General features: G+C 32.8%; 1 protein-coding gene across 2 annotated transcripts in view; it reads right to left on the bottom strand.

Annotated features, from left to right (window-relative positions):
- Positions 1 to 1975: 1975 nt before the first annotated feature.
- LOC126817531 (hippocampus abundant transcript 1 protein) overlaps positions 1976 to 12420 on the bottom strand; it is a 62548-nt gene continuing 52103 nt past the window's right edge. For both annotated transcript variants that reach the window (XM_050544577.2, XM_056100345.1), the window contains exons 12-13: positions 11468 to 11621; positions 1976 to 7443 (exon numbers count right to left, since the gene is read on the bottom strand). In XM_050544577.2, the coding sequence (XP_050400534.1) occupies positions 7385 to 7443; positions 11468 to 11621 (213 nt within the window). In that variant the 3' untranslated portion in view covers positions 1976 to 7384. The remainder of the gene's footprint in view (positions 7444 to 11467; positions 11622 to 12420) is intronic.

The following is a 12420-nucleotide window of genomic DNA, read 5'->3' as shown; positions in this document are numbered from 1 at the left end:
CTAGTATTTGGGATCTATTCTGGCATTATTTGTTTACCTCATTAATTCATTAAGACGGCGACGCATAACTTTGAGACCGACTGCAGTGACTGCACTTATTTTGAGACCGACTATTTTTCTCCCAGGGGGAAATTTTGTTCTTGGACCTACATACTCACAACAGAATAAGAGTGAAACACATCATTTTTTCAAACATGATAAGTTGACAAGGTTGTTTTATACTGAAGTTTTGCGTGAGTAGCGTGACGTGTGCAGTGAGCACTTATTTTGATACCGACTGCTCTTATTTTGCGACCGACTGCACTGATTTTGCGACCGACTATTTTTTTTCCTGGGGGAACAGGGTTAAAGACAATATTTGGTTGTATAAAAACAATCCCACTGAGTTAGAAAAACTTTATTAGGAACTTAAGACCTCTATCCCATTTCATAAATTTGAATGTCATTGGGGGATAACTTCGCACTATGTGGTCAATTCTGAATTCAGTAGGGGTCTTCCTATGAACAATCCTTGCAAATTCGAAACAATTCTAGTTAGAAATTTGGCTGGACCGACAGACAAAGGTGATGGCAGTATAATTTATATTAAATGTGGGCATACAGAAGAACAAGAAGACATGGTCATCATCATCTTGTGCTCTTTGACATGTTTTGGAAGATACAGGGATATACAGTCTCTGTGTTATTGGTAATGTACTAGTATTGTACATGTTATGTATAGGATATTAACCTGCCCGCGCGTTCTCTACCATATCAATCCGAGGGAGAGTAGGTTTATATCCGACATATACAACGCCATTTCACCCTTAAATTTAATGGGCTCTTCCATTAAAAGGCAACAATGATTGGATAATTGCTCGATAGTTTCCGCCAAATAGCGAAAATTACCGAAGTAATCACGTGCATGTTTTTTTTTATACATCGCCATTTTGGACTATTGAATTGAAAGCAAAAACAAAATGGATAGTAATACGAAGTCAGACGAATAATCAATCCTTTTTAGCCAACATATTGACGATGGAATAGATGTGAATGCAAATATCGACGAGGATTTATCCAAAGCCTGCAGAAAATTTGGACGAAAAGGCATTCTTTTCCAAGAATTCTGACAGTAAACCATGATTGAAGGTTAATTTCGGTATGCTCAGAGAAGGATTTAACCGACTGTTTTAAGTGGACTGTACCCAAAAATACTTTACAAAGGAACTCTTGGGCGATAAATACTTTCAAGTCTTGTAGTGTGTGGAGAAATAATCGCAATGTGGACGGAAAGAAAATTCTGACATGGATAACCGATCTAAATACATGTATATCGATAAGTACGCCGTCTATTTCGGCCCGGAATGTTACAAACTGTACCATAACAATTTTTAATTGTCAAAAGAATAAAAATTTATTTCTGTGTTTTTTGTTTTATTTCGATCATCTATGTCATCAGCGGTTGATATGAGCCGAATATATCGACCTGAGATGACGTCATTAGAGGTTGATAATATCAACCTGTCATGGCGTCATCAGCGGTTGATATGAACGAATATATCAACCTATGATGACGTCATGACAGGTTGTTATGAGATACAACTGCTATGGACATTAAAGAAAAAACTACCGCCAGTTGTATATAAGATGGATAGCAAATAGTATCAGGCATCCCATTTATTCTGTCTGGTTATAGTGGACATCCATTGATTTCAATTACAATCTATCATCACAACCATTTCTTTTCTCATAATTACCAGTGGCAGATCCAAGTGTGACGGCCCCCTGGCCCCCTCGAAACAGTTTGCACCACAAATCACCACTGACACCCCCCCCCCCCCACACACACACCAATGGACTGACTAATAAAATACTTAACAGGATTATATTGTGAATTCTGTTCTATACCCATCTTTATCTTTAAATTAGCCAGGTGTTCACCACATTTTGAGAAAGGGCTGTTCAATTAATATAAATAGGAAAAACAAAACGTATACAATTTATTATATGAATTTTATTAGCTCAAAAGAACATCCAGCAAAGGATTACATTTAGATATTGCTGATAGAGACATCTATGGGTACAGTACCTGTCAGAATATTACCATACAACTAGACTGTATCATGAAATTTAACATTCAAACATTTTCCACAATTGAATATCAGTTTAAAAACATATACATTGTACATTTAAAAGTTACAAAAGCCACCTTTCCAAACAAGAGGGTTATAAATATGTGTAGCCTGGATCGAACACCAAGATAAGATAGATGTAAACAAGCGATTGCCATGCAAGATACGTCCACATTTTGCAAGAGATGGACAGTGACCAAGCTAAAATAGCGTTTTTTGTACAATCAGGGGATATAATCCAGCAAGTTACGACCTAACATGCATCAATATCGATCGGAAGCGAGATCTTTGGGATATAAACATACGTTTTAAGTTTCATCAAAATCAGACAAGAATTGTGACCTCTTAGAGTGTCCACTAGCTAAAAAATGTAATTATTCGTAAACAAACAGGGGCCATAATCAATGAAGATCTGGTCCAATACATGCCAATATCAGAAGAAACCAAGATCTTTGGAATATAACCATAGTTTTTAAAGATGCATAATGCAAGGTTTAGATAAACAGCTGGGCGGTCTTGCTATAATAGTTTAAAAACAGATAATGAAAAATTAACATATTGAAAATTTCATTCAAATTACTTTATTCTGAATGAAATTGTAGGTGTTGAAAGATGTAGTGCAGATTGTTAATTATCATAGCAACGTTACTTGTTAATCTTACATAATGGATCTTTAAGTTTTATCAAAATCAGATAAAAACTGTAACCTCTGGAAGGTCCAATACCTTGGTATTACATGCTTTTACATTGTCGAACAGTTTCCGTCTGATTTTCACGAAATTTAAACTCGCCTGTAAATTTGGTGTAATGGCGATATAAATGCATGTTTTATAAAATCAAATAAATATTGTTATCTTTAAAGGATCCACAAGTTAAAAAGGCTATTTTTCATACAATCAGGGACCATAATCCAGGAAATTACGGTTGGATATGTGCTAATATCGAAACCAAAATCTTTGGGATATAAACATATATTTCAAGTTTCATTAAAATTTGATCAAAATTGTGACCTCTATTGGGTCCACAACCCTAGTATTACATACTTTTACATTATTTGCGTACAGGAGAGCGGCCATATTGTTAGACAGTTTCGGTATGATTTTCACGAAATTCAAACTCAACTGTAAATATGGTGTAACGATGATATATATATTGATGATATATATATTGAACGGTTTTACAAATTAAATAAAATTTTTGACACTAAAAACATGATTTTCCGTACAATCAGCGACCATAATCCAGGAAGTTAAGGTCTGATATCTTTGGGTTATAAACATACATTTTAAGTTTCACCAAAAACAGATAACAATTGTGACCTCTAGAGGTCCACAAGCTGAAATCATGATTTTTCATATAATTAGGGGCAATATTTATTAAGTTACTTTACAATATGTGTCATAATATCGAAAGGAACCAAAATCTTTGGGATATAAACTGATATTTCAAGTTTTGTCAAAATCGGATAGAAACGGACAGGGACAATGACCTAATACAACCACATGAAAATGTGGGCGTATAAAAAAAACAATTAACTGTTTAACATTATTAAAACAATTTCTTATTTCATATGGATGATTCTCTCCTCAATATTTCTATAATGGATGTTGTCTCACCTACTAAACATTCTGTGTCTACCCTACATTTTCGATTATGTATTTCAATGATTTTACAATTATAGTTTGTTTCTAGATTTACAAAAGATTATCTTGTTTAACATATACTTTGATGTCTGGCATAGTGTATCCATTTTTTAAGTCAAGAAACCCAAAGATCAAACAGAATTTAGCTCACTTGCTTTAACTGATTGAGTATATCAAATGTATTTGATAATATAAATCCTCATTAGTGTAGGACATATTGGCAATATTCACACGAACACTGACATGATGTTCTTTTAACAAAGTAAGAATGATATAAATACATCTCTACCTCAATCATGCTTTGTGCATAAAGCTGCTATATACCATACCAATTAAAGAGCACATCATTTTGATGTTAACAACTTCCTTTTAATAATAAAACAAGACATGTACAATGAATATATGAAATCGCACAGAATATTTTAATTTTTTTTTGCACTCATAACTTCCATCTTAGAACTAAGACTGAATATATTTACAAGTTTATTTACAATTTCATAAGACATAATAGCTCACGCTACTAAACATATATAGATATCTATTTACATAACTTAGTGTTGAATATCAGAAAATGATCTGTATGTTGGAGAACAGAAGAACTGAAATAAAATCACTTCTCAGCTGTCCGATAAATATAAATTATACCCATTACCATACATGCAATTTTTCCAAATAATTACCACATATCACTACTTTATGAATTCTGCACCTCCCCCTCCCTTACTTAGCATGATATTTAAATTTTAAAATTTGCGTATATTGGAAACTCCTAGCTTAATGATGATGATCATTAATTTTTTAAATCTAACAAGCCAACAGTGAGGCTGATGTCCCCAGCCGAAATTTCAAAATAAATAGATGACACATATTAATTAATCGCACATTTATTTTTTTCACTAAGTTTCATCACTCTCTATCAGATAGAATCAAGATTATCTTGTCCCAAACCATCGACAAATGAAATCGATTAGCTCTGCTTAGCTTCAGCTCGAAATGTTAATTATTGAACTCAGTCAAGACATTCACCTAATGAACATCTACATATACATCAAGTTTAATCATTCACCTAATAGACACCTATGCCAAGTTTGAACATTCTACCTCAATTAGAAGGAGAGTTATTGTGTTCCAAAGTTTCTACCAATCAAATTGCTTATCACTCTGCTTACCCTCAGCAAAAAATGTTCATTATCGAACTTAGTTAAGGTATTCATATAATAAATCTATACACCAAGTTTCATCAATCTCACTTAATTAGAACTAAAGTTATCGTGTCCCAAAGCATCAACCAATCAAATTGCTTATCTCTGCTTACCCTAAGCGGAAAATGCTCATCTTCAAACTCTATCAAGGCATTGACCTAATCAACACATACACCAAGTTTGAACATTCTAGCTCAATTAGGAAGAGAGTTATCGTGCCCCAAAGTATCAACCAATCAAATTGCTTATCTCTGCTTACCCTAAGCGGAAAATGCTCATCTTCGAACTCCATCAAGGCATTGACCTAATAAACACATACACCAAGTTTGAACATTCTAGCTCAATTAAAAGTTATCGTGTCCCAAAGCATCAACCAATCAAATTGCTTATCTCTGCTTACCCTAAGCGGAAAATGCTCATCTTCGAACTCCATCAAGGCATTGACCTAATCAACACATACACCAAGTTTGAACATTCTAGCCCAATTAGGAAGAGAGTTATCGTGTCCCAAAGCATCAACCAATCAAATTGCTTATCTCTGCTTACCCTAAGCGGAAAATGCTCATCTTTGAACTCCATCAAGGCATTGACCTAATAAACACATACACCAAGTTTGAACATTCTAGCTCAATTAGGAAGAGAGTTATTGTGTCCCAAAAAGTGTGACGGACAGACAGACGGACAGACAGACAGACAGACAGACAGACAGACGGACGAACCCATTTTAATAGTCCCCTGCTTTCTTCGAAAGGCGGGGGACAATTAATTAAAAAAAAGAAGAACAAACCAGTTTATGCTTGAACAATTATTAACTTTCTTATACACTGTTAAGAATTTATTTCACTATTCACTATACATGACATAACTGTTAAGCGTTATCATTTTCTACTTATTGGGTAAAAATCTTGGAAGAAACCAAGCTTTACTTAATCAAAGTTTCACCTAATATTTATATTAAACCGAGTTTCACCTAATATTTATATTAACCATATCTTCACCCACCCGATAATCTTTTTTTTATTAAAACAGTATTTGCTGATTATTAAATTCAAAATATGAAATACCAAATATACAAAATTTAGATCCAATTTTCATAGACAACGAAGATAACAAAAGTTTAAAGGATTAAGGCTTACATAATCACATAAATTTAATAACAGTTTACACAAAAAAACAACAAAAAAATCATTTGGCAATAAAATGTATCTTTCTCAATATATTTACTATTTTATAAAGGTCATTTGAGCAAGAATATTGTCTGCCGTTATAGAGGCACCTCACCATAAATCACTATATGTACAACACATTTCTTGAACAGTATTTTCCTTTTAACATGTCTATCATGTAAGTACAACACTACTGCTTGTATATCGGCCAAAATGTGATCTGCGGTTGTTCATTAATTGCCCCAACAAACTAATCTAAGATTTAATGTTCAATTCATATATTTTTTGTATGCAATTATAATGAAAGATGGGTTGCCAGGTAACAAAACATACGTCCACAGCAGTTAAGTCATCCGAGCACTCCACAAGGGTTGTCACATATTTTTTCTTTTGTCATTAATGAAAGCATTTACATATATATACTCAATCCGATGATATATTTGGTCTCTAGATTTTTCAAAGAGATCAAAGGCCATAATTTTGGCAGGAATAATCCAAAGGCTTCTTTGTCTCATGAACTTATACACTATGTAAGAATCGAACCATAATGGACAGACTGGGCTGATGACCAAATTTAAATGTGGGTGTATAAAACAATTCTTAGATATAAATCAATAAAAAAAAACTCTTACAATAAAAATTAATTTACAACAAGAAGTTATTTAATAAGATTAGAAGGCAACTGGCTATACAAATGACATCATAAACAAAACTCATATTTATAATGCTACATAAATATTGATTGAAATATAAGGTACATAGCATGCAGAGACAATCATAATGAACGACAATCTGCAATCACAGACAGTAAGCATTCTTTATTGAAACACTTTTTTGAAAGTTTAGTATGGAGTATATATGCTAAATTGCACACATTGTCAGAAAAAAATTCAATATTCCTTCATATATTTCTTTCTTTCCTTTCAATGACAACTGAATTAGGGAATACAATAAAGATGCCATTACATTATTTTAGTTTTGTTCAACAATTTGATATCATTAAGAAAATACATTGTCTTTTAAAACCTTTAATGTATTATACAAAAAATGTGTACTGAATTAACCATATCGCTTATATAAATATTTTCTCATTACATACAGCAGATATTTTTGACCATTGCTCCTCACTATGTATGAAGTAGTTGAACAACACTAAGACCATGTATTTTTATAAATAGTGTGTACACAGGCAGGGTGGTATAATAATGATAATAATAATATGATTTAACAACAAGATAATAATATCAACAATAAGCAGGATGCTATAACTCTGGGGTTTCTTCATCAAGCATTAATGGTTCCTCTTCATGTTTTTTATTGCCTAAAATAAAATAATTGAGAAATTTTAACAAAGTTCAAAACTACTGTACTAGTTATTAATTTGTACAGATATTATATTTTTTCTTTATACCAACCAGTTACTTCGTTGGGCATATTGGAAAATAAAATGAAAGAAACAGAGGTTGATGATTGTTTGCTATATTTTGTTTTCACATTGCTTGCAATAGGTGATATCAGCAACAGTGTTACAGTGAGGCTTTTGTATAAAAATAATGTAACTATTTTCATTTGATTAATCTTGGTCTAAGTGACCTGGGCCCTGTTTCACAAAAACTTAAATCTCCTTAAAATCTTCTTAAACTAAAATTCCATCCTAACTTAAGATAGATGCGTTTCACAAAACGATTTTAAGCATTTTAGATAAAATCCACTAAAATAATAAATAATATTGTAAGAATTTTATCTTAACTTAAAACTATTTTAGGGACAATTTTAACTGAAATTAATTTTAACTTCGGACAGCCGTCACCCTCTCCTAACTTAAAATCACGACATTAACAAACATTGATTAGAGCTACGTTGTGAGATCTTTTGTGACATATAGGTATATTTGGAAAAATAATAATATTGCCAGTGGCCCGGGTTATATAATTTAAACATACTATCATTCACAAAAATAATTTTCATTCAATTTCTTTTAATTGCATGGGAAATATAGCTGCGGAATACCCATCTATTTTATTGTAAGGCAATATAAGCAATTAGATGACACCCCAAATTTAAACCCCAAGAACAAAAAAAAACCCCTCAAAACCCCAGTCAACAAAACTCTTTGTTACTATTTTATATATTACCATATGATTCAAGTATAAATTATACTATTTTCAAATAATTAATAGACAAAAAAAACCTAAAAAAATATCTAAACTCACTTTATATCTAATGTCTATAAAAAAGTATTTTTGTAGGCCTACAATTCTTTAAAATGAGTGATAGAGAGAGAGAGAGGTGTTTAAAGTGCACATAAGATGGGTTTTGGAACTTTTGGATATGTGTAGCCAATGGTTACTATATCACATTTACGGCAAGTTCACACCAATCTGATTGAAATTAATTCAGTTATCTTCACTCAAAGTCGTAAAAATGGACCTCCCGTGAAAAAGAATTTGCCAATTATCGAAAACACTCTTAATCCCCTCAGACGCCAGTGACGTCACAGTGACCGAATGCATATTCGGAATGTTTATTCCTTAATTACCTATATACAGCCGGCGTGTGTACTCATTAACGCCTGACTGATTCCTTAATCTCCCTTAGTTCTTAATTAAATAAAACAATTTAAGATCCAATTTAGATTGCCTACAACTTTTAAACTTTGAAGTCTTGAACTCTTAATTAATTTTTTACAATATGGAACTTATTGGACGAACACTTTTAATATGTAAATAATATACCGGTCCAGCTATGTGTTTTTTAATGCGAGCACTTCGCTTTTCCACATAAAGTGTAGTGTCGTTAATATTTGTCATTAATCAATCCGACTATAAAAGTTATACAGGCATGGGTCATAAATTACACGTCGGTGTTAGCAGTGAGTGTTAGTGGGATAAAGAATGTTGATTAGGTAATTATCTTTTTTTACGCCGGCCAGATCAAAGACATCACTCTAAGTGGAACGTGTGCATAATACCTCATGAACGAACTAATGGTAGAATCGTACACCCACACATTAATTGTATAAAATCATTAAGTTTTACTCATCAGTTGTTTATAAGTATTATTTACCCAATAATTATTGCTCACCAGTGTTTTTGTAATCAAATAGCCTCGTATTATTTGTTGATTGGCGTTTAAACAACAATTGTTTATCTTCCTTTTAATAAAAGTATTTTACAATTGCATTGACAGTTTAATCACTCACCAAACGGCACCAGGAACTCCACGTATGATCCCGTGCAATTTTCGTGCTGAAGTTTAACCTCATTTACTACACCCGTAGTACATGTAACCGTAAATGGTAATAAGATTCCCAGCGTTGATTAGCTGAGAAATGAGGGCGATCTATTGTACATGTTATGCAGTCATCGGAAAATTCCATATTCACTGGAAATTTCAAATGGAGTTACGATAAAAGTTGTTCTTTATGTATAGAAATGGTTATTATTATTATATATAGCTAATAATGAATATATCGACAAATGACTGGCGCCATTATATCAAGTATTACGGGGTTATCCAAATTACCGGTAAATGCGCTAATTTCTTGAGTCGTCTTCATTTGACATGTGGCCTATTTAAACAAAGGCAGCTTAAATGGATCTACGGCATGATACGGCATTTAAAATTCACTCTAAAATATTCCAATCACAAATGAAAGACGATAATTCGGTGATTATGATTAGGCCAGTCACGTGGTAATTGGAACGTCAACAGACGCGTGTCAACTTGCCGTGTGTATTGATAGTGCTATATTGTACAGACGGTGAGATATTGTATAGATAATGTATATCCTATGTGTAGTGCCTGTGACGTCACCAGCCAATCAACCGGATTAAAGTCGTAATTGAAAAATTGAAAAGCGTTTTGGCGTGTCGGACACTTAAACGTTAACAGCCGACTTAATTTTAATCAGATTGGTGAGAAGTTGCCGTAAAGTTGATATAGTAACCATGGGCTATACATACATGTAATTTAGATTTTCGATCTTACATGGTCTTTAAGTCCACTAGACACAAACTAGGTGATTTCGTTAGTAGTGGGAGGAAAGTGGAGGACCTGGAGAAAACCCTTGAGGTTGGACAGGAGACCCAACTCCCTGTCACGTACAACCGGGGAATCGAAACCCCGCCAGTCCTATAATACTAGACACGCCATATGCAAAGTATTTATGGTTTTGGGGTTATGATGATTTATGTAGGAGCCAAGGGTATTTTATACTGGGAAAAAAATCATTTTAATTTAGTAAGATAGATAGGCATTATCCAATAAGGAGTGTGGCACTTCGGCATTTTCCAAGTAATATTGAAAGGGTCCCTGGGACTGACATGTCAAATCTAGACATCGGAACATTGGCTATTTCATATACGAGTTTAAAAGTTGTTAAATACTTTTAAAATTCGACAATACTTTAGTCTAGATTAATCATTTAAGTCAGAAATATTACATGTTTGTGACAATTCTCAATATTTTCTGTTATCCAAAATACCATAAAACTACAAAATTCAAGCGATTTAGTTTATCGATACGCATTATTTCCATTGAAGCCTGCAAGTAAATAAAATGCCAAGGTCACGAAAGCGACATGCAAGTTCAAGGCCAACCAATACATTTCAAAATGAATAATACGCAATAAAATTCTTTATTTCATCGTTCTACGACTGTCTGACCATGTGCAATTTAATTCTGATTTTAGTTAAAATCTATTTTAGTGATTTTAGTTTAAGATTTTGTGAAACAGGGCTCTGTTTAATAAAGTGCGTAATGCAATTGGCAACTCCAGATCTTCTTTAATTATCCAACCACTTGACTAGCTGGCTTGTCAAGGTTCAATGTACTATTATTCTGTCAGAACTTTTCTTACATCTTTAGATATTAAAGGGGTGACTCACCAAATAATTGAAACGCAAATTAGATGGTATTATAGTGTGATCGTAACAGCAGCATCATAATGGCACAGAGTATGTCTTATTTCTCAGGTGACATTAGGGGTATGCCATTTTAAAACTACAAGAGTATGGGGTTTTTTTTCTCGAAACCTGGTTACATAGGTGTTCAACAGTGAGTTACCAGTCTCAATTGTTTAGTCTTGAACATATAGTTAGAAATTACAAATCAAGAAAAGTTATCTCTTCTGTCACATGATTTCATGTTTGTACAACTGTGCAAGTTTGAGCTTGGTAATCTCCAACTTTAGGTCGCTTGCTACCTATAATCTTTTTAAAATCATGATTCAATTTTGAGAAAAGCAAGTGATTAAAAATTCTTTATTAAATAAACTTGTCACAAGACGTGACAAGGGAGATAATAACCTGTTTAAAGTCTAATAACGATAAGATAAAATTTACCAGTATCTTTCTGTGAGGATAAAGATAGAACTTTCTTACTAGCTGCTTTTATACCTATAGATGAATGTGGATTTTCTGGAATAAAAACAGCTACAATAAGTGCTAAAATCACTAGAACAGCGCCAAATGCAAATGGTGGACCAGGAACCAGCATCTATAATAATATAAAAACAAAATATCTGTTAGATTCAGATACAAATTATTTATCATTGATTGTTGTGTAAAAAACAGAAACAAACTTTTTAATCATTGATTATAGTGTTTTAAAACAGATACCAAACAATTATGGACTATTTATGTCTAAAATGACACAAATTTATTAATCACTGATTACTGTGTTAAAACAATGGTCATTATTATTTATTATTTTGTGCACAAACACTGTGGCAAATATAAGACATCAATACAGCTGTCCAAATAAAGGAGTATCCGCAGGGCTTAAGTAGGTGCAGGACATTGTCGCTTTCAACAACGAGATATTTGAAAGACTTATCAAGACCAGCATACTAGCAAGTAACATTGATAAAATATAGATTATGATTATATCTAAAGACTGCCTTTGCTGTTGACGAGCAGTAAAAAAGGATAGGTTGCCACAGCAGCTAAATTGTCCAGGCAGTCAACAAAAGATGTCGCATATTTTTACTTTTGTCGGTAATGAAACATTTATAATACACTAAAATCTGATAAAGAGTAACAACTCATTAAGTAATTATTAGAAATTTGTTTGGCCCATGCTAACGTTTAGTATACAAAACATTTAATATTGTGGATTTAACTGTCCAAGTTATCAAAAATCATTGAAAATCAATATACTTGTTCGTCTCAAGACCTTAAACTCTGTGTATCAATCTAAAGTCAATCAAAACGATTATATATAGATGTAAACAAGGTGTATAAATATAAAATCAATCAGATGATAACTATGGTCTCTAAAGTATCCACAAGATTTT

The sequence above is a fragment of the Patella vulgata genome, chromosome 4, assembly GCF_932274485.2.
Source record: "Patella vulgata chromosome 4, xgPatVulg1.2, whole genome shotgun sequence".
NCBI lineage: Eukaryota > Metazoa > Mollusca > Gastropoda > Patellidae > Patella > Patella vulgata.
Note: the sequence above shows the minus strand (reverse complement) of the source record. Positions and strands in the feature narration are given on the sequence as shown.